General features: G+C 40.9%; 1 protein-coding gene, 1 long non-coding RNA gene and 1 other non-coding gene across 12 annotated transcripts in view; 1 reads left to right on the forward strand and 2 right to left on the reverse strand.

Annotated features, from left to right (window-relative positions):
* Window positions 1-6,282, forward strand: part of RNF38 (ring finger protein 38) — a 119,949-nt gene extending 113,667 nt beyond the window's left edge. For all 9 annotated transcript variants that reach the window (XM_045562800.1, XM_045562805.1, XM_045562806.1 and 6 more), the window contains 2 exons: window positions 781-880; window positions 2,859-6,282. In XM_045562800.1, coding sequence (XP_045418756.1) covers window positions 781-880; window positions 2,859-2,921 — 163 coding nt within the window. In that variant the 3' untranslated portion in view covers window positions 2,922-6,282. The remainder of the gene's footprint in view (window positions 1-780; window positions 881-2,858) is intronic.
* A 2,952-nt stretch (window positions 6,283-9,234) lies between these two features.
* Window positions 9,235-23,626, reverse strand: part of LOC123646129 — a 37,571-nt gene continuing 23,179 nt past the window's right edge. For both annotated transcript variants that reach the window (XR_006737805.1, XR_006737806.1), the window contains one exon: window positions 9,235-9,398. This is a non-coding gene — a long non-coding RNA (uncharacterized LOC123646129). The remainder of the gene's footprint in view (window positions 9,399-23,626) is intronic.
* Window positions 19,085-19,218, reverse strand: LOC123646786. Its single transcript, XR_006738036.1, has one exon. It is a non-coding gene; the product is annotated as a small nucleolar RNA SNORA13 (small nucleolar RNA).

Below are 23,626 nucleotides of genomic sequence, written 5' to 3' on the forward strand. Positions count from 1 at the left end.
CCATGTTCAACTGAGGATGAAAAATATTCAAGAAAAAAATAAAAATAGAAAATAACAATACAATAATAAAAAGTAATACAAATTAAAATACAGTGTAACAGCTGTTTACATAGCATTTATAATGTATTATGTATTAAAAGTAATCTAGTGATTATTTGAAGTTTATAGGAAGATGTGAATAGGTCACAAATACTGCACTAATATAAAGGTCTTGAGCATCTGCAGATTTAGGTATCCATGGGGAGTCCTGGACCAATCCCCTGCAGATACCAAGGACACCTGCATCTCCTTTTTTGCTGTTATTTCTTATGTTTCTGATGTCATCTCCAAGAAACCATTGACTAATCATCCAAGGTCATGAAGATTTACTGTGTTTTCTTCTAAGAGTTTAATAGTATACCTCTTACATTTAGGCTTTGGATCCATTTTGAGTTAATTTTTATATGTGATGTGAAGGTATGGGTCCACCTTCATTCTTTTGCATGTGGAGATCCAGTTGTTCCAGCACCATTTTTTTTTGAAAACTATAGTGTCTTTGGTATTAAAACTGGCTTGGATATTAACCAGAAATTTTCTTGATAATCTGTCAGTAAAGCAAAGCACTCTTACTAAATGCCTTAACATCATGATTTTTTCAAGATATTGATAATTTTGTTTAAATTTTGAAGTGATGTTTTGATAACTGAGAATGAAAAGTGGTTTTATAGGCTTCAGTGGTCATATAACAAAATAGAAAACAACCTGGTTTTGTGGTTAAATGATCTTTTTGCTTTTTTTTAGGTGTGTAGTATGCATGTGTGATTTTGAGTCAAGGCAGCTACTTAGAGTCTTACCCTGTAACCACGAGTTCCATGCCAAGTGTGTTGACAAATGGCTTAAGGTAAAGTAATGACATTTGTAAAGGAAATAGCATTGAATTTTCCGTTTTACTGACCATAGGTTCATTAGAGTAAGTTCATGGTTTAGTGGAGAGTGGGTAGAGGAGACAAAATTGGAACACAAATTTCAGTATAATTTCTGCAAATGAAGAGTCCAGTAAGAATTAACTACAGTCATTAACATAGGAGTAGTTATGCAAAACTTGAAAAATGGCATATCTATTCTTGACAATCAGTATGTCCTGAGTTTCTCATGGTGTGTAGGGACAAGGTGTGAACTTGTTAGGCCAGTTTCCTCTGAGAGTTTAAAAAGGTGCCTAACTAGGAGCTCCTTTGTCAGAGATTGGCGTAGGGAATAAACATCTGTTTTTATTTAATTCTGACCATTTTCTCCTTGTATATATGAAAAAAAAAGTGAAAAAACACAAACCCATTGACAGTGATTTTGTCAGCATCAAATTATTGTAGGGGCTCCTTTTTCTAAAATTTTTTATGTATTCTTTCCTCTTCACGCTTTCACAGTCTCAAATTATAATAGTAGAATAAAAATGTGATGCAGTAAAAGAATCTGTCAATTTTTTTTTAAACAGTGTTCTGATTTGGAAAAAATACTGGTTTAGATAACTTCACAGTTTGGTGAGGAAGACAGATAACTCATGCCTGTAATCCTAGCACTCTCGGAGGCTGAGGTGGGAGGATCGCTTGAGGTCAGGAGTTCGAGAGCCGCCTGAGCAAGAGCGAGACCCCATCTCTACTAAAAATAGAAAGAAATTATCTGGACAGCTAAAAATATATATATATATATATATATATGTATATATATATATATATATAAAAATTAGCAGGGCATGGTGGCACATGCCTGTAGTCCCAGCTACTCAGGAGGCTGAAGCAGAAGGATTGCTTAAGCCCAGGAGTTCGAGGTTGCTGTGAGCTTGACACCGTGGCACTCTAGCCCGGGCAATAGAGCGAGACTGTGTCTCAAAAAAAAAAAAAAAAAGAGAGTAGTTCTTTGAGTGAGCACAGTTCAGGGGTACCCACCTTAGCCAAAACTGAATCCTGCAGATGAAGAGTCTTTAACTTTTTAGAAAAAGAAAGCATTACATATACAAATCCCTGACATTCCAGAACAGAGAACAATCAGAAAACCACAAGTTCTTTGTGGCTGATGGCTGGAGTGTGAGGGAGAGTGGCAAGAGAAAAGGTGTTCAGAGATAAAACCCGTGACCAACTTATTGTGCAGCCACTCTGAAGTGTTAGGGTGTACAGTCTTGATCCTGAAAGCAATGGGGAAGGATATGACTGAGATTATGTTTTAGAAAGATCACTGGCCACTGTTTAGAGAAGAGGTAATTTCTAAGATTACAGGGAGATGGTATAAGGACATGGTGATCAAGACAGAGAATGGTTGGTGGCAATTGGATAAAAAGGAAGACTAATTTGAGAACTATCATAATGTAGAAATGAGATTATTTGCTGAATAATGGGTTGTAGGAAGTCAGAGAGCAGGTGATGCTTATGTTTCTGGCATTAGCAATTTGGCAAATGATGGTGCCATTTGTTGAAATGGAGAAGGAGCAACTTTAGGAGCCAAGGAAGAGGTGAGTAGAGCCTGATTGTAAAATTGGCAATTTTACAGTCAGGTTCCTCAGTACCACTAAATGTTTTCTGTGACTTCATTCCATTAAGAATAGCCACGGTTTTACTTTTAAGTCAGTTATTAAATTTGTCTGATCAGGTGATGGATAATCTTATTTATATGTTTGAACAGACTTATTAAAAATCATGCATGGACTATATTAAGTCTTTGAAGTTTGTGGGGCTTTTTAAAAAAAAGACAAACTAAATGCTTTGTATCTCTTTAAAGGAACAAAGAATGTAAAAATTATATGAGTAGTAAAGTAGCTTCATTGCTTTTATAATGTGTTTCATCATACAAGTCATAATTTAGACAAATTTTCTCCTACTTTTGTTTTTTAGGCAAATCGTACTTGCCCAATTTGCCGAGCTGATGCTTCAGAAGTGCATCGGGATTCAGAATGACCAACCTAAGAGCACAAATTTAGTTTGGGTGTTCCTCATCACATGTATATATGGACTATCCATTGAACTTAATCTGTGTGGCTTCCAGCCCTCCCTTTACCAAAAGGGTCAATGGACCTTTCTTTGCACTGTGTGACTTAATCAACTATAAAAGCTTACAATTAGTCTTCACAATTATGGGATTGTTATACTAACCGTGTGATTGGAACTCCAAAGACTTTTTCTTTAGCTTAATTTCGTGTGTGCACTAACATTCCCTGGTTTTTGTGTGATCATTCCGAGTGTTGCTGCAAGATTACAGTGGACGTGATCTTTTAGCATGTGCTTTTATAAAAAGTGGTAGCTCCAGATGATATAGCAATCTACCTTATATAGAGCCTTCAGAAACTGTGAGTGGAAATGAATGCAGTGTATGACTGTTGGTAATAAATGTGTCTGTGTGTGAGAGAGTATGTGTGCAACCACTTGTGTGAGAGCATGGTAGCTAACGTGTGTATGAGATCCTATATACCAGCATGTACCAAGAATGTGTGTGTAGTTTTAATTATGCTGCAATGTATAATCTGGTGTGTTATTTAAACAGCACTAGTACTGTACACTGGTTTTTCCCCTTGTGTTTGCTGTTGCACACTGATTGCTAAGGGTGCATCAATTATAAGCATTGAATACTCCATCCCTTTCCCTCCCAGTGAATGGAATGAGAAAAGCCTTTCTTTGCTTCAGGCAGCTGTCACCTTCTCTTTATTGGTGGTCCTAGGTAGGTCACTTAAGAAAAAAAGTGTAACAGATTCTCACTCCATGTACCTTATTTTTTTATTCTGTTGTGAAAAATTTTTAAAGCTCCAACTTGCTGTTTCCAAAAAGAAGGTGCAATATCATACATCATCAGTTAGCAATATTAGCATTTCAATCAATGATTTGAATGTTGATACTTTCTTGTTTTTTCCTTTACATTTCCAGTAAGCTTCTTACAGAAAGTACCTGTGATTTTTTTTAATGTTTAGATTTGTAGTCTATTCTGAAGATATTTGATTAATATATTTCTAAGAATACCACTGGTCCCATGAAGTCTGACCTCATTGACTTCCACCAGAACAAAATCTGTTAACTCAGCTTGACTTCCAATATGTGTTCTATGTTCAAGCTCTCATAGACAACTAAATTGTTTTATGAAAACTATATTTCTGTTCATATAAATTCACCTGCCAAGCTCCAATTCTGAAAGTTGTCTAGTTCTTCCCTCAGTAAATGTGCTTCCCATCAAATGGCTTGTTTCAGGATGGATCAAGTGCTGTGACAGTTCGTGTTCCTTACACCTGATTTGCTTTGATGTTTTATTGCTTTTCCTTTTAATTTTTGTTTGAATGAGAAAAGTTTAATATAAGAGGTGTCCAGAATACTTGCAGTTTAAATGAAGATTTGATTTTTGTATACGAAAATAATGCTGTTAAACAGGATTGACCTTCATCTAGTTGATCTGAAATAATACATAGCCGTGTGGGTTTTTTTAAAATAGGTTCATTGAGCATAATTCAGATTGTTGAAAGTCGTTTTTCCAGCAATGTTTAGATTACTTTCTCATTCTTTTAGTGTATTGAACATTGTCTGCCTCTTCCTGCAGTTGGTGTCATTGCTTTGTTTGCAGTAGCACAAACTGCATTGTTCCAGTCAGGACTGTGATAACTTGCTGCCAGCCTCACTCAACTTGCAGTTGGCTCTGTGTCAGTTTTCTGCTCAGACAGTGTTAACTACTTGTTACTGCCATGCTGCTTGCCTTCCCTTGAAGTCTCTATAAGCTCATCACAGCCTAGAGTTCAGTAAAGTCAATTCACACAAAAGCACAATTTTGCCCTTTTCCAGACACTGTTGCCTCTAGTCATACAAGTAGGGTTTTGCATACTTTCTGTTTGCCCCTAGGTTTGTCAGTGCATTAGAAATACATCTAAACAGTGGTAAAATGCACATGTTACTTTTAAATCATTAGGACATACCCCATCTGTTCCTGATGAATAAAAAGTATGTTAAAGACCAAAATTATTGGCATAATAATCAGCTACATACAAATCACGTATAGTTTAATCTTTATTTTTTTTAATGAAAAAATCATGTTTAAAATGGCAAAAGCCCGTCTTATACATAGACTCTTTTATATAGCTGCAAAAAATTTATATCTGTACAGATCTAACATAACACTACTACACTCAGTATTCATTTTATTGAAGCATGCAAGTGAAGCACTTTTTCTAATTTATATAGAGATACCTAATTAACAAGGCACATTGTACTAATGACTAGGAAAAGTAGCTTTTCTTCCCTCCCTCTGTGAATTCTTATCATAATGTCCCTTTTTCGGTAAATTTTTGAGAGGCAGTTGGCAATTTTAGGAGGCAGCAGGGTCTGTTTCGGTAAAATCCTGAATTTAATTGTTGCACTCTTGTGACTGGTCTCTCTTCGGGAATGTCTTTTCTTTGCATGGGGCTCTTAGAGATGTGTGCAGACTTGCTTATTAAGTGGTTAGTGTGTATTAGGAGCACATGTGCATGTGTTCTGACCAGCTCAGACTAGCCATGGGAGAAAGAACAGTTGATTCATGCCCAACCGTTGTCACCTTGGGTGAAGCACCAGATAGCAAGCAGATGTTGGTTTGTTGCCTTCATTCTCTTTCCTCCTAAAACAATATTGGCTTTACCATCTTAACTCAGCTGTGGGTTTTTTGTGGGTTCTTGTTTGTTTTTTGGCATGAATTGTTATCTTTGATGTTTTTTTAACCCCCATCCCCTAAAACACAAGGCCTCCAGGTATCAAGATCTCATTAGGATTTTTTGTCCTGAAATTTTTTTTCTTTTTTTGAGAAAAATCTGGAAAATGTGAAAGCATATTTAGATTTTATATATTCTCTGAAATGTGATTTGTTAAGATTCTTAAATTGGGGCCTCTTGTAATAATTTTAAATGAGATCTACCAACTCACTTAAGAGAATATTTTTCACAGATATCTTTAGGCCTTCATTAGAAAGCTGTTTTCCCCCTGTTGGTACATTTGGTTACCTCATTTTGCTGTTTGTTTCAGATTATGAAAGCTCACAGGGGTGTTTTTTGGAATCATTTGCTGAGTCATTTCCTCAAATCATATTCCATTGTATCAGTTAACATATAGTTTTAAATGTATGTATTATAAATATCTGTAACCAAATCATTTGAAGGCTTGATAAATTTTTAACAAAGTTTGTACATTTTTTATGAAAGTTACTAGTAATGCTTTACTAAGTAGTGCAATGAATTTTTATTTTTAATCCCTGTGCCCAATTTTGGAGTTGAGAGGGTTGTTGGTAATAAATGTATGATGTACACTTAAAAAAAAAGTTTGTTGCTTTTCATGTCACTGGGTTAGGGAAGGGGAAAGGGTTATGTGTGCATGGTGGGTTGGGGTGAGGTGGGGATTCCAGCAGGAAGGTACAGCTGGGTTGAGCTACTAGCTGCCAGGTTTAGTTTTTAGACTGTATTTCAGATTTTATGTTTCTGCATTTGTGTAAACAACTTAGAAACACAAAAGTAACTAGCATAACATATGGTACCTATTTCTCTAAAAAAGCTGCACATGGCATATGCATATTGAACAGTAGGGATACGTAAGTAGGTAACTAGATTTCTTCCTATATATGTTAACTATAAGATGAAGGAAACAAGTTACAATAGGTCAAATTGTCCATGTTAGCTGTAGTTTGTCAACATATGGAAAGAGGAGCTTCTGCTTGTCATTTGTCATATATGTTTGTATAATAGCTTTCCTTCCACTAAAAAAGGAGGAAAATAAAAACCTGCTTGTGCATATGGTAACTGTTACTTAAGAAGTTGATACTTTCTGACCAGCTCCAGTACTTAACTGACAGAGGCATTCAGAAAAGTGACCAAATCCTGATTTCCCCCCACTTTTTTTACAACATACTTGGAAGAGTACTTGGGTCACAAGAAACCCAAAATTTACGCTTTTTTGTTACAGAGGCATTTACTGAATACCCATGCACTCTCCCAAGTTGCCCTACTTAAAGTGAGGCAGAGAAGGCCATGTGGCTGATTCTGGCCAAGGCCTTATAGTATACTATGTGGCCTTTCCATGTGGGAGCATAAAAAAGCCAGCTCTTTTTTCCTCTGCCAGGGTGGAGGCACCCCTGAGTCACTGCCTGGAAGAGAGCTGTCCTAAAAAGCCACTGGATCTTCAGAACATATTTTGGTGAGCTTCAGAGGTCCTTAAATAAGACGTCAGGACTTCATCCTGGCTAATTTATTTCCCTTTAAAGTCTTTTTAATGTTATTCTAGCAACATAGTATGCTTTGATGATACTAATCCACAAGTGTTTCAAATGTGGTAATAACCATCACTGGGTACAATTAGTTCTTAAGCCCCCATTTGCAACAGAGGATAAAATTCTTACAAATGTGATCACTTCACAGCCAAGTGTTCCAGGTCTCTGATGCACTTTAATGAATTGGCTAGACAATGTTGTCCAGTGTACAATTAGCCACATAAATAATTTAAAATTTTTTAGTATCCATATTAAAAAGTAAAAAATGGTTGAAGTTATTTTTAATATATTTTATGCAATCCAACATATACAAAATATTTCAATATGTATTTGATATTACAAGTTATTGAGATACTTTGTATTTTCTCATACCAAGTGTCCAAAATCCAGTGTGTATATTGCATTTACAGCCCATCTCAATTTGGACTAGCCACATGTGGGTGGTGGCCACCATGTTGGATATCACAGGTCTAAACCAGAGCAATACCAGGGTATCTGGTTTCTAAAGAATTGACCGTTACTCATGATATCCCAGAACTTCTTAATTTTGCCATTGTGTGCCTTAACTATAGTATGATTAAAAAAACATTTTACTCTATAGTTCAATGTAACTTTTGTTGCTGTGATATGTAAAACTCATTTAAAAAGGCTTAATTACTGTGAACCTCGTATATGTAGCTGCCCTAGATAACATTCAAGAACAAACTCCGTTTGTCCGTGACTTTCCAAATCATATATTTGCTTAGCACCTTCAGATGCATAACTATTTAAAATAATTGGGCAATAATAAAATTTAGCATTCTGAAAAATTGAGGGTAGAAAGCTTGAAACCGACTTTGAGATGATGGAGTGATTTCCTCTTGAGATTGCTCTAACCTTTTTTATGTGGCTCTCTGCCTCAAACTGACAGGAAATACAGGGGAAAGACTGGAAGAAAAAACGTCCACATAGTGACAGCCAGGAATATTGAATGTCACCTTACAATCTGAAAATGTGCTGCAGAATCAGTATGGATGTTTTCCCATTATAGAGAGGAAGTAAATTGTTCATGAAAAAGGAACCCACATCCCCTTCAAACCTCTGGTTCTTGGTCTTCACATGGAAACAAAGCATGGTGGCTGGCTGATAATCTGTAGCCCCATACCCAGCAGTGTGCACAGTGAACATGTTAACAAGCCACCTTAGTCTTCCTTCCAGTGTCAGAATCCCTTCCCCACAGCCTGTCTCTTTAGTAGTAAACTTGTAGGTTTGCAATGTAGTAGCCTCTCTTCCTATTGTCCTGGTCCTTTTAGGCCTGAATAAGGGCCATTTTTATGTTATCCAGTCTTCCTGGTAGTTACTGTATATGTTCTGATACGAGTTCTCCAAATGTGTGCTGAGATAGGTTTCTGACAATGCAAACAATCCTGGTATGATAAATATTTTTGTAGTCAGTGCAAGCAGTATAGTATCCACACATTCTGCTTGGTTCTGTTTCTCTTCTGCTTTTGGACATTAATACTGGACTTCAGCTAATCAGAGGAAAATAACTTTGACTGTCTACGAAAACAAGGCCACCTTTTCCAATAAAAAAGTATTACTATCTATGGTGATTCACACTCAAAATACCCCAGTCCTGATACCATTAAACAGGAAAGTAGATCTCATTTAATCTTAATATCTGCAAAAAACTGGGACCATCTATCTAATCCAGACTACCTAAATTTTAATTGGGGAAGCATCAGAAGGGGAAAAGTGAGCTCATCAGTTATTTTCTGTTCTACACACACACAAAGATCCAGATTCTTCTAAGGAACATCCACAGCCTCAGACTGCTCCACAAGCTTCTGCTGAGCACCAGCTTATGCCAGCTACAGGATCAGGAGTCCAGGTATTCAGTTTATTAGTTTCTTAGGGCTGTCATAACAAATTAGCACAAATTCCAGAAGTTCAAAATCAAGGTGTTGACAGGGTCGGTTTTCTCTGGAGGCTCTGAGGAGAGGTATGTTCCTTGCCTCTCTCCTAGCTTATCGTGGCTGCTGGTAACCCTTGGAATTCCTTGGCTTGCAGAAATATAACTCCAATCTCTGCCTCTGTCTTCACATGGCCACCTGCCATGTGTCTTTGTCTTCAACTGGATGGAAAGCACCATGCCTCCACATAGATGTCAGCAATAGGATCAGCGGTAGGGGTACCTGTAGGAAAAGCCAGATTTGTTCCAACTCGGGAAATCATTTGGGTCTGTTCCAACAAATGAACTCAAGACTCCAGAAATTCTTACCATAAAGCATGACCAAAATAATTTGACCTAGAAGTTAAAGAAGCTCTCTCTCATTACTACAGACAAAGATAGACCACAGTCATGCTCTCTCAGACTGGTTTAGGATAGTGCCACTTTGTAGTATGTCCATGTTAACTATGAAATGTCCCATCAGTTAAGTGAGCAAATAGGACTTTTAAAAAAACAGATGAATAGGCCAGGTGTGGTGGCTCACGCCTGTAATCCTAGCATTCTGGGAGGCCGAGGCGGGTGGATGGTTTGAGCTCAGGAGTTCAAGACCAGCCTGAGCAGGAGCAAGACCCCGTCTCTACTAAAAGTAGGAAGAAATCAGCTGGACAACTAAAAATATATAGAAAATATTAGCTGGGCATGATGGCACATGCCTGTAGTCCCAACTACTCGGGAGGCTGAGGCAGGAGGATCACTTGAGCCCAGGAGTTTCAGGTTGCTGTGAGCTAGGCTGATGCCACGGCACTCACTCTAACCTGGGCAACAAAGCGAGACACTGTCTAAAAAAAACAAACAACAAAAAAAAAAAACACACACAAAAATAAAAACATTTAAAAAAAAATCTGATGAACCTTGAAAACATTTATGCTAAATGAAGCCAGACACACAAGGCCACATTTTGTATGATTCCATTTATATGAAATGTTGAGAATTTTCAAATCTACAGAGACAGTAGATTGGTGGTTGACTAGGGCTGAAGGGATACTAGAGTTGAGGGTGATGGCTAAGAGGTGTGTGGTTTCTTTGGCGGTAATGAAAGTATTCTAAAATTAATTATAGTGATGGATGACAACTTTGAATATATTGAAAGGCACTGAATTGTACAGTGTAAGTGGGTGAATTGTATGATACATGAATTATATCTTTTTTTTTTCTTTTTTAGAGACAGGGGTCTCACTCTGTTGCCCAGGCTGGAGTGCAGTGGCACAGTCATAGCTCACTGCAGTGTCAAACTCTTGGTCCCAAGCGATCCTCCCACCTTAGCCTCCCAAGTAACATATTAATAAAGCTGACTTTAAAATGCACAATGACATATATACCCACCATAATCTATAATTACAAAGAGTAACAATACCATGTGTTGGTAATTCTCCTTCACTGCTGATAGAAATAGAAATTGGAACAACCAATTTAGAAAACTAGTTGACATTATCTCCTAAAGTTAAGCCACCCTATAACCCACTAATTCCTCTCCTAGGTATAGACCCAGTATAAATGCAAGCAGATAGGCACCAAAAGGCAAGTACAAGAATGTTCATAGCAGATTGTAACAGCCCCAAACTGGAAAGAACCCAAATGTTCATTGACTATAAAACTGATAGATTATGGTGGAGCTTTACAATGGTTTTTATGCAGTAAGAGAATACACGGAGCAACATGCATGAATCTCGCTAATATACTGAATGAAACAAAAAAGAGTATACTCTCCATTTGTGAGAATAATCTCAGAAATTATAGAAAGTTCAAAAACAAGCGAAATTGATCTATGATATGAGAAGCCATGATAGTGATTGCCCTCGACAGGAGTGGTAGTGACCACAGGGGGCACAAGGAGGGCACCTGGACTGTCAGTAATTTTCTGTTTATCGAGCTATGTGCTTGGTTACACAAGTGGTTGAATTTGGAGATTTCACTGTTCAATTTTCTATATTTATAATTTTATAAACTTTATTTTAAAAAAATAAGTGGTAGGCCCCACTTTGTAACCCACTTAATAGAAGCATGGTTATACAATGCACAAGGGCAAGTGAATTTTTATCTTAAATGAGCCATACCCATATGATGCCTGCAGATGTTGTGAAACATAAAACCTAAACAAGCTCCCTAAATCAAGCACTTTCCCATCTCAAAACATCTGTTTTGAACCTGCTTTTTGAGTTAAACAGAGTATCAGAGCTAATGAAAGTATTTATGCCTAACATCTACACCAGGGCGCACTGTTGTTCAAAAACCAAGTTCCAAATACAGTACTAGCCTTTTAAAGCATGAGTCAGGATAGATACAGTTATAAATGTCCAAAATGTGCTTTTGAGCTGCTTTTATTCATGGAATCATACATTAGAAACCTGGCAGAATAGTACAGAATCGCTACAGCTCAGGTACTCATTCCTTCTTGAGCTATGTTGTGTTTATTCTCTACAGAGTGGGGCCTCCAAAAGTTTAAATGGTTTGTTTTCTTTCTTCAGTTATATTCTAAAATGCAACTCTGCTTAGCTTTAAAATCAGGCTTCCTCTATATTGAGCAAAATTGATCCCTGCATATGAATTCTACTCCCGTGCTCCTTCCACATACACAAGGGGACAGTGAAATCGGGGCTACTACACCCACCAGGGGCTGCTCCTACCAATCACAAGTTTATCAATGGCTTCCCAAACGTCCGGTCCAAAGAACATTTTCCAGCCTTTGCCTTACTGGACTTCTCTGCGGTATGTGACTCTGCTCATTTCTCCTCATTCCTTAACACACATCTCACAGCTGCATCCCTTTGGCTTTCATGGTACTCTGCTCACTCTATCCTCCTTGTTTCTTTCTGTGTTCATTCTCTCCTACCTGGGTTTCTCTTGTCTGGCTCACGCTTTAACATTAGGGCTCCCTGGGATAGGTTCCTCACCCTCTGTTTCTCCATTCTGCGTGCTCTCCCCGGAGTGACTGCATACTCTCCTACTGAGTCAACTTGTTCATTTCCTGAAATTCCCCTCCTGAATATCCTGTAGGCTCAAACTCAATATATCCAAATATGAACTCATCAAATTTCCCGCAAAACTTGTTTCTCCTGTATTCTCTAGTTCTACCCAATACCCCAGCCAGAAACAAGAAAGCCATCCTTGACTCATTCATCTTCCTCCTCCTGGTGAATTGTTCTTTTCTCTCCCCTTCCTCCATAGCCCTCTTCAGGTCTCATCATCTCCTGCCTTTTTATGATCTTGCTTCCTGCTGTGTATCCCCCACTTTCAGATTCAAACCTCTCCACACAGCCTCCTGGGGATTTCATTCAAACTACAAATCTGATAAGGGCTCCCTCGCCACCCACTCCCACCCACAGCTCCAAACTCTTACATGGCTCTCCATTTCCATTGGACAAAGTCCAATCTTATTAGATGCTCCCCATGCTCCTCTTCCCAACAAAGCCTTCTTTTCTCTTTTTTTTTTTTTTTTTTTGAGACAGGGTCTTGCTCTCTTGCCCACGTTGCAGTGCAGTGGTATCATCATAGCTCACGGCAGCCTTGAACTCCTGGTCTCAGCTTCCTCCTGCCTCAGCTTCCCGAAAGTACTGGGATTCCAGGTGTGACCCACCGCGCCCAGTTCAGTGAAAGCCTTCTTAATCGGGATCTGATTATGGCTCCGGCCTGAACTCTCAAAACTCCTCTGTGCTGCGTGTTACACTCCAGCAGCATCAGCTGCTCACAGTCCCCCAGACACACTGTGCCCCACACACCCCTGCCTGGGAGGCCTCTTCCGCCCCTCCTCTCCCTTCTCTCCTGACTCAACTCTGGTATCACCTCTTCTAGGAAACCTTCCCTGAACCTCATAAACCGGTGAGCAAGACGTTCCACCCCGTCTCCTGTCGTGACCTTGCCAAGTTCTTATTTCCCTTCCCCGGGGTGTAATCATCACTTGTGCTTGTGTTTCCCACTAGCCTGTGAGCTTCTGTGCCTACACTGACTCGTGTCTTTACCTCTAGGGCCTAGCACAGGACCTGGCACATGGTAGGGGCCGAATAAATGTTTCTTAAATGGAGTGGAGAATAACTCCTGGGCTTGATGGTTAGGTGGCTGGTGGGAACAATCACCCAAGGAGTGAATATTAGAGGAGGAATGGGTGTTGAACAGAGTAAGGGGGGAGAGAAGAGTATGTGTGAATGATGAGGACCTGGGCTTTGCATCCTGGGAAGTGCCTGGGGCAACAGAAGGGCAGACGGCCGGCGGACAGTTTGGACGACCTGGTCTGGCACTTCAGAGAAGCCTGGGCCATCGGGCGTTAGGAGCATTTAATTGTGGAGCTAAGACAAGGCTGACTTCAGGAGGCCTCAGAAGGAAGTCTCCTTTTTAGGAGAACACTACTCCTTCCACTGCTGGAAGAATATTCCTCCCTTCCAGATCGGATCCAGGGTGCAAGGCTTCTTTGGAAAGACCCGCAGGGGCTGTGAGGAGCCGCCTCTGCCATCCCTGCACTGGCTGGGGGCCTCTGGCCAACTTCACTTTCTTTGGGACCTGGAGCCTGCTGATCTGGACATGGCTCTGCCTGGCGCTGAGTGATGCACCGCAGTTCCTGGCAGAGACTGAAAGACTCTGCCAAAGAAAAGCTGCTGGGGCTGCCATAACACTCCCAATTCTAGGGTAATACACACCCTTCTTGGATCTGTGTATCGAATGAATTAGGTTCAAATCACTGTTAACCGAGGCATGGTGAGAGCCGCACCCCACATACCACAAGCATAAGGAGACCACAATCAGGAACAAGCACTGGCCTGTGCATAGAGCACAAATACCATCAGCTCCTTGACCACCAAGGCTCCAGTGGGGCCCACTGTCCAGAGAGGGCCCTGCCTGTCCCACAGGGACTGTTCCTCATGACTCTTCATGGGAATCCACCACCCAAACCCAACCAGGAACCAAAAGCCACACTGGAGGAGATGCCCCAGATTTCACCTCACAGAGATGTAGAGGGACACTTTGTGGTCCCAGGAAGCTATTTCATTAAGGGTTCTCAATGTGCTTTGCGAATTGTACAGTAAACAGCTGCAGGAGCTACTTGGACAAAACGCCCACAGTGAGAGAAAAAGTAGGCAGCCAGTAGAAGTTGTGGGCTCACGGCTCCTTCCACAGCAACACCCCTGCTGAAGTCCCTGGCTGAGCTCACGGAAGTTTGCTCCCTACTGTTGGTCTGCAAAGCTAGTGCCACTTCTGGGCTATCCACTCAGCTCCTAATGACCCTATTGAACTGACTCTCACCCAGAGCAGGGCCGGGGCAGCAGCCATCTTGTGTAACATGACTCAGCCCCTGTGCCAACAGGTGCACTTCTCCAGGATTTTAGAACTGAGGGAGAAAGAAAAGGTCAGTGACATCAGTGGCCACTTTTTCTGCTGCAAGGCCTAGAGAAGCAGAGGAAGGCTGTCTGTGGGAAGAGAGAGGAGTGAAGCAGAAACAGAGAGAACAGAGGTGAGAGGAGAGAACCCTGATAGCACCTCAGCCCTTCAGCTCCATGAGACACCCTGGGGTCCTTATGACAAACTTCCTGTGCTTTGACTTAGCTAACTTAACTCCAGTTTATTGAGAATCGTAATTAATACTGGGAATGTGCCACTAATTAGCTAAGTGTGGGTAATCTGCTTAATCTCTTTGGGCATTTCCTCATTTATCAGGTGGGGATAAGATATTTCACAGAAGCAAAGAGACTAAAATAATTTAGTGGAAGTGAAAGTGCTAACTACCCACATGGCAGGCTCTTAACTGATGCCTTTCCTGTGCACACCTTCCCTAACAGACTAAAGACGCCCTCCAAAGGTCTGGAAAGAAGATTCTGGAATCAGTCACATACTAGTGATAGATACCTGAAATCCAGAATTGAATGAAAAATCAATTCTTGTGCTTCCTACTAATAAAAGATCACTACAATATTCAGTTTCTTCTAAAACAAAAAATGCAACATTTTTCTTGGACTAGGTGCTTCGGTTTGTGGATCTAGATATTTTGTCTAAAGAACATTTTTCATTGCCTACCAGTATCTACTCCCTTGTTCCCCCAACCTAGTAACCTTATGACCTAATCTTGGAGGTGACTTTCCATCCCTTCTGCCATATTCTATTGGTCACACAGACCAACCCTAGTACAATGTGGAAAGGGACTACCCAAGGGTGTGGATACCAAGATCAACGTGGGAGGCCAGAATCACTGGGACCATCTTGGAGGCTGGCTACCACGGGCAGTACCTTTCAAGATGTCCTTCCAAAACATTCCTGGGGGCATAGGAGAATGACTGTGAAATGACTGATGCCACCTCCAGGCCTGGAGCTACCCAAGGTCAATCAGCGGGTTAGAGACGGGCCTGGGCTGGGACCCAGGTGTGCTCTAAATGACACCTACACTTTAACAGCTTGTGTGTGCCTTGCCTCACCCTCACTGTGCTTGCTGATTAGAAAGAGATTAAAATCTCTTCCAGCTCGGACGCAAATAAATAAATAAACAAACAAAAGGAAAGAACAGGCATTTTTCACTCATGAAATCAAATTAGAAAGGCCCAAGCAGCTCACTGCCACAGAGTAATACCCAGACGGCTTCCAAGATATCCCTCTTGTATTGAGTACTTAATAATTATGTTACAGCCCCCTTTTTAACCAAAACATTTAAGTAAATGTGATGCTCTTATAGCCCTGTGGCATATATTGGGTATGTCCGGGGCAAGCTTCTCCCCGTGTGAGAAGCAGGGCAGGGGGACCTGTTCGAGGACTGGTTAGACAATCTAGGGAGGCCAAAAGGACAATCCTTCACCCGAATCAGCAGCCAAATTAAAAGCCTGCCCAAGGCATTCTTTGTAATAGCCCGTGGGGGCTTGCTTCGGGGCATGCACACACACACACTCACACACACACACACACACACACACACACACACACACACACAGGATACAATCTCGATGTCGATCAATAAAAACTGGTTAAATAAATGATGGTATAGTTATATGTGACTGGACATTAAGATGGGATTATTTGTCTCCATTTCAGCTGAGACCTCAAAGTCTGAGGTCTCATGAATAATACATGCTTAGTTCTCCGACATCCCAAGGGAGGGACTGGACCACATATGGGGATATGCTAAGATAGCATGAAACCAGATCTACCGGCATTAATATTCACCCCTATCCCACCTATCCAAGGACAGAGGGGTTGAAGAGTTAGTGGAGTGCTGGGGCCTCCCCTCACCTCCCCACCACCCCCCCGGGAGGTGGGAGGACCTGCCCCATTCGTGGAGAGGCAGGGGCTGTGGGCAGGCTGGCCTGCCCCGGCCTCGGGAAGCTGCCTTCCCACTGCCGTTAGTGCTCTAGCAGTTGAAGGGAGTGGAAGCTGAGCTCTCTGATATTTTAATCCAAATACTTCTATATTGTCCAAGATAAACATGTTCCTACATTACCAAAAAAAAAAAAAAAAGGGAAAATAAAGGACTGAAAAAGCACATACAAAGAGTGCATAGAAATTAGTGGTTTGCTTTGGGGGTAGCACCGGTGAAACATTACTTCCAGTAATTTCAGATTTTTGTGATGTTTGAATATTTTACAATAAGTATATTTTATTTGTAATAGCAGAAAAGATATCTAAAGACAGCATATTAGAAATTAATTAAAGCTACCAGAAGGACTTGCTTTCCACCCCTCTTCCCCTCCTCCTTCATTTAAACAGAGAACTACGTTTAAACATTTAAACACAGAACCGGCTGGGCAGGACTACAGCCCACAAGTCCTTTCTCCTGCTGCAGGAGAGGCGCCAGTGCCGGAAGAACGCTTCTATTCTCTGCCTGACCATACCCAGGAGAGGGCTTCAGGCCAGGACAGGGAACAGGTCTCCGAGCAGGACCAGGGATCAGTCCCTACACCAGTGCCTGCTTTGAACCCTGTCTCTCCCAGGCCAGGACTCAGCCACCCTTCAGAGCCTCATTGCTCACTCGTTCTCCCTGCCTCGGCCTCACTCCCAGACTGTGCCCACCTGCCTACTTGCTTTCCAGCCACCCTTCTTCCTTCCTCCCCAGGCCGCTCATCTTCAGCTGGGGGTGAACTTACCAATAAGGAAACTGAGACGCCTTGGGAAAAGGGAGTTACCCAAGGTCAAGCAGGGGGTTAGAGATAGGCCTGGGCTGGGACCCAGGTGTGGCTCAATGACACCACACACCTTAACAGCTTGGGTGTGCCTTGCCTCACCCTCACTGTGCTTGTTAATTAGAAAGAGATTAAAATCTCTTCACGCTCAAGGCACTAAATAAATAAACAAACAAAAGGAAAAAACAGGCATTTTTCAATCACAAAATCAATTTAGAAGGAAGGATGTATAGTAGAAGCAAATTTCTTAATCTCGCTAAGCCTTATTTTACTATTGTGAAAAACGAGTTGAATGGTTCCTACCTCGTAACACTGTTGTGGGGGATTTAATGAAACAACAGTAACATGTAGCAGGCACATCATAAATGGTAGCTGTGGTCGGTGCTGTTAAAACCAACCGCTTTCTGTCCCCCAGCCATTCAGGAGCTGTTCCAAGCGGTATTCATGTGGGTGGTGGGGAGCAAGGGGACTTTTTCTTCCTTAATCTTCCCCCAACCAGCAAGTGTCTATCCACCCTTCGGCAAGTAAATGGGCTTGGCTTGTTTACAGCATTGGGTCCCTACAAAAAACGAAAGGTGCACTCTTTACTTGATATGCACCTCTTTAGACACCCCCTTTACCAAATAAGAAACCTGAGGCTCTGTCCGCACTGCAATTATCTTCCTACAACCCCCACTTCTCGTCAATCTACAACGTAGCTGGGGCTACTCAGGGAAATATTCCTGGTGCAATAAATCCCAAGATGAAGCTCTATGGCCTGGAGTTCTGCCCTCCCAGAGATCAGGGCAGCCAGCCTCACACTGCCTCTGCCCTCCGCTCCGCAAGCCCTCCTGTTGGCTCCCGGCCACTCCCACCCATCCCCAAGTGTCCATGTGTCCTTGCTGCCTGGCCAGACCGACAGTAGCCTTCTTAATGAAACAGGGAAACTGCAGAGTTCCAGTGAGCGTTGAGGGCTGAGCTTTGGCTCGTTATCAGTATAATGAGTAATATCAGTAGAGTCATCAGATAAAGACCATAAAGTTCATCTTTATCTTCTTGAGGGAAAGATGTTTGGGGTCTGAGAATTTTTCAACAGGCAGGGTGGCCCTGGTGGGCTGGGAGTTAGAAGTCCAAGCAGCTGGCAGGTGCTGGCCGAGGGGTTCCCCACAGACCCCCAGGCCTCCCGGCCCAGCGCCCACGTGTTGGGGGTGGGGTGGGTGGGTCGGCCGTGACCTTTCTCCTCTGCATGCCTCCGTGCCCTCCACCCTCTCCTCTCCCACATCATCATCCTGTTCTCTAAGTTGGCCCTCAGCCAACTTTAGAGGGCAGCAGACATGGGCAACAAAGCGGCTTTGTGTCTTCTGAAAAGGATGTAGAAACGGAACTTGACACAGCCTGTGTTTTCAGAGCCTCCCGTTGGGCAGCTGCCTTTGTCGGTTCTGAACCTTTTTGTGTGCCCTGAACTTACTCCTTCCCCAGGCTGGTGAAGTCTAGGGACTGCTTCTCAGAGTAATGTCTCTACTCATAAACAAACACAAAGGATGGAACCAACTATATTGAAATATAGCCATCAAAACGTAAACAAATTTGAGATATGGAAAATAAATGTTACTTTATTAATGCATTCAATTACAAGATCTGCAGGAGGTCTAATAACTGATTTTGGAGAAGTGATGAGTGTAAGATATTTTGAGGTATCTGAAACAAGAGTACTGTGATATGAAAGTATTTTGAGATTCTAGTTGTGACAGTTACAGGTGTCTCTAAGACACCATAGTTTGTTACCTACATTCTTTTTTTTTAAAACTGCTACTTATGCAGCTCCTACGTCAATGATATCAAATCTAAGGGCAGGAAAAGGCTGCAAAGCATTTATTTTACACCTTTTTTTGACACCACATCCTCTAGTCTGGAAAGTGACTGGGCAACACAAAGGCAACACAGAGGCCACGTTTAAACTAAGGTCGGCTCCATCTATGCATGAGGTTGCCTGGCCGGGATTAACTTCTGATAAAATCTTGAATGGGAATAATTTCTCTTCAGAGAAATTTCCTCCTATGATTCAAAACCCAGTACGTAATGGAAACTAAAATGCAAAGTGTTTTAGATGGTTGGTTAAAATTCTTAAAAGCCGGAGGCAGCTGGTTTTTCTTGCAACATGGAAACTCACCTGCAGAGTTCACGATACTCAATACCCGCTAAGTGCCGCCCCTGGAAACGGCTGACGTCATCTACACCTTAAATGGCACTTTGCTTCTGCATGGACTAATTTTATACCGGGGCAGGGAAGGCATAAAGACAGTAATACAGTGCAGCCTTTTTTTTTTCCCTATATATATTTTTAGTTGGCCAGATAATTTCTTTCTATTTTTAGTAGAGACGGGGGTCTCGCTCTTGCTCAGGCTGGTCTCGAACTCCTGACTTCGAGCAATCCTCCCGCCTTGGCCTCCCAGAGTGCGAGAATTACAGGTGTGAGGCACCGTGCCCGGCCTCACCTCCTTTTAAAAATGAAGAAATAGTGGACACGGTGAGCATCGTAGAGGGGAAGGGCATGCCTCTAATCCTCGCTTGGGTGAGGCAAAGACATAAAATGTAACTAAAACGTTTGTACTCTCATCATATCCTGAAATAAAAAAAAAAAAAGAGGAAATAGAACTCAAGATTGTAGAAGTGACTTGCGCTAGGTAACATAACTCGCTAGTGATAAGAGACCTACTGTCCAGCCTAGGGCTTTTACTAGGAAAAAACTGTCTGCATGAATTTTAGGAGGCAAGACAAACTATCAAGTTACTACTCTGACTTACACCCAGAAAACAAATATACCAAAGATTATTTCTATAGTAAAGATCCTGGTGCCATAGGAAGTTTCAGGGATATCCAAACATTACACTTCGGATCAAACAGTTGCCTGAAATTGTAAAATAAAAGCTCATTTCATAGGTTTGGTGGTTTAAAAAAAATCCTTCAATGTGATATTTTGGCACACGCACAAAAAAATCCCACATTCTATGAGCAAAAAGTCTTTAATTTGTTCATTCACTCACCAGTTGTTCCTTAAACATCCCTTAAAGAGCTTACTTCAGTGATGGAGACAGAAATAAGTAAATAAAATACATATAACCCAGAATGAACTAAGAACTCTGAAACAGGCACTAGTAAAGAATTATGAGAGCATCCAAAAGGAATAATAATAACAACTAACTCTTATTGGGCTCTTCTAAATGTTTTACATGTATTAATCATCACAAAAACCCTATGATGTGAGCAGTAGTATTCTCTCCAAATTTATGTTAGAAAATTCAGGCACAGAATGGTTTAGCACTGTAGTTCTTAGTTAGGACAGATCCCTATAACAAAAGACAGATTAACAAGAGAAAATCAAATAGAAGTTTAATAACATGTATCCCTCAGGTATCCATGATATCCAGAGAAATTAATAAATCTGAAAGAGGTGGCTTTGAATGCAGGCATAAATACCATCATTTGTAGAACAGAGAAAAAAGAGTTCTTCTTTTCTTTTTGAGACACGGTCTCACTCTTTCACCTAGGCTGGAGTGCAGTGCTGTGGCTTTCTGCAACCTCAAACTCCTGGGCACAAGCGATCCTCCTGCCTCAGCCTCCTAAGTAACTGGGACTACAGGCATGCACCACCATGCCTGGCTAATTTTTCTATTCTTTTGTAGAGACAGGGGTCTCACTATGTTGTTTAGGCTGTTTTCAAACTCCTGACCTCAAGTTATCCTCCAACCTTGGCCTCTCAAAGTGCTAGAATTACAGGCATGAACCACCATGCCTGGAGAAAGAAGAGTTTCTAGTGATTTAGAGTCATCCTTCTCTTCCTGATACAGAAAGGAAGACACATTTACAAATGGAGATTTCTTTTATAGGTTAAATTTCCCTTACAAAAGGATTATTTCTACTCTGTTTTCAGAGCTTCCTCTGGGTCTGCATTTTCTCATAATAATCAGCTCAAAATAGTGCTTATGCTAAAAGTGGCATACTTTGGGGTGGCATATTCTGGTCTCCTACAGTAGTAACTTACCAAAAATCACAAACAATAAGTGAATTCAGGCAGTTGGGCTCTACAGCCTGCACCCTGCCTCATCTCACTAGAGGAGATGTTTAGAGAACAAGGCAAGTAACATGATAACGTCTATCTAGAGGAATTAGGGAAGGCTTCATGGAAGAGATGGCATTTCAATTAAGCCCTGAAGGTGCAGTAAAAGAGCATTCCAAGTTGGCAGAGTAGATAAAGAGATGCAAAAATAAATGTTTGGGAGTAAGCATTTGGCCAGGCATGAGGAATGGACAATATTGAGGGGGAGCTTGGGATTTCTAGCAAGGTGTATGCACATTATTCTGAAGGCAATGGAAAGTCAAAGAATTTTTCTGAGCAGGAAGGGACTCTATTCTAACACCTTCTGTTTAGCTCTGCAATCAACAAATATTTATATAACACCTAATATTGGGTGGTGATAAAGGGGAATGGTTTCTACTATCAAAGAAGTACAACTTAATTGAAAACACAAGAAATAAGAACAACTTTTAAAATTGTAGACAAGTTTAAAAATGTGATACAAGAGATATTTCAAGGTAGTACATGTTTAATTGTTTAGCAAACCATACAGTTTTATAAATTTAAGGCTATATTAATTATTTCATTCGTTTGAGTTAAAGGTTTGCAATGGAGAAGGGTTGCGGGTTTGCAAGTAGGAGAATAGTCTGGAAAGCCTGCTGGAGCAGTTTTTGGAGGGAAGCTGCTGTGGTTTGAATGTGACTCCCAAGGTTCATGTGTTGGAAGTTTAATCCCCAATACAATACTGTTGGGAGGTGGGGCCTCATAAGGGGTGATTAGGTTATGAAGGGTCTGCTCTCATGAATGGATTAATGTCATTCTTGTGAGAGTGGGTTATTGTGAGAGTGGGCTGTTATAAAAGTGAGTTTGGCCTCCTTTTGCTCCTTGCACGCACAGTCTCTTGCCCTTTGGCCTTTCAACATGGGATGACTCAGAAGGAAGGCCCTCACCAGATGCTTGGTCTTGGACTTTCTGGCCTTCAGAACTGTGAGAAATAAATTTCTGTCCTTTATAACTTACCCAGACTGTGGTATTCTGTTATAGCAACACAAAACTGAATAAGACAGAGAGGCCTTACATAATGGACAGCTAGCCCCTAGACTGCCAAATATAGAAACAAAATGGTTAATGGTGAAACTGGCTGCCCGAGCACCCTCTGCTTAATCCCTATTATGCCCCAGTGAGTGGGAGTAAGAAACTGGCTATGATAGGAGCCCAGGTATATAGATCTAGGCTACCCCAGGCTGACTTTGTGGTCCCACAATCCAGAGTAAGAAAATTCCAAGGCCTCCTCCTCCTAGACAACATTCTAAATGTATAAGGATTATCAGGGAAAACTGTCCAAGATATGGAAATGGGCAAAGGAGATTACTAGTTTTTCTTTCAGAGTAATTCTTATCATTGCCAACTGGAATCTCTGGAATTTTCTGATTCTATAGGGTTGTGCAATTTGACTGATTTCTTATTGACTAGGCTGGTTTACAAGTCTGTAGGAATTGAAGTAAGCTTGCACTTACTGATAGTAATGCAAATTCTTGTCCGTAATTATGCAAATAAATTTTGTCCGATAAAGACACATTTGATTTCTCCTCCACAGAAAAGAGAACCCCAAACATTACATTTTATTGCACTATATTAACCAGTTTTGCATCTATTAGCAAACCATCTTATCTTTTTTCATTGCCTCTGTTCCTTAAATTTTCTTTTGAAACAGTCTTAACATCTTACTAGTACTCTCATCAATTAATGAGTTGAATAAAATCTTTGACCTCTGTTCATTTTATATTTGCACAAAAGCCATGTTTTTACATTTTAAAAAATTATAATTTAATACTATTCATTCCTGCAATTTTTCCAGCATCTAGGCTAATCATAAGAAAGCAAATGCCACAATTTTCATAAATGCCCCAAAAGTAGTTTCCAGAAACTATGACTATGATGCTTACTGGCAACTTTTGAGAATTCTAAATAGAGTTTTAAGCAGATGCTTTATGAGAAATTAGAAAAGAAGGAGGAAAAAACATTTACTAAGTACCATATACTGCCAATTACTGTGCTAGGTGATAATATAGTTTATCTCGATCCTCAGGAAATCTTTGAAATAGGTACTATTGTTCTAATTTTGCAGGAGTAAACAGGAAATATTTGGGTACGTATGGTAACACCTATCTGCAGATCAAGTCATTTAAGAGGAAAATTATAGTAATGGTTCATGAACCCCAGTGTTTAAAAGGGCACATGGTAAATAAGAGTATAAAATTTCAATAAACA

This window comes from Lemur catta, chromosome 10 (genome assembly GCF_020740605.2).
Source record: "Lemur catta isolate mLemCat1 chromosome 10, mLemCat1.pri, whole genome shotgun sequence".
Lineage (NCBI taxonomy): Eukaryota > Metazoa > Chordata > Mammalia > Primates > Lemuridae > Lemur > Lemur catta.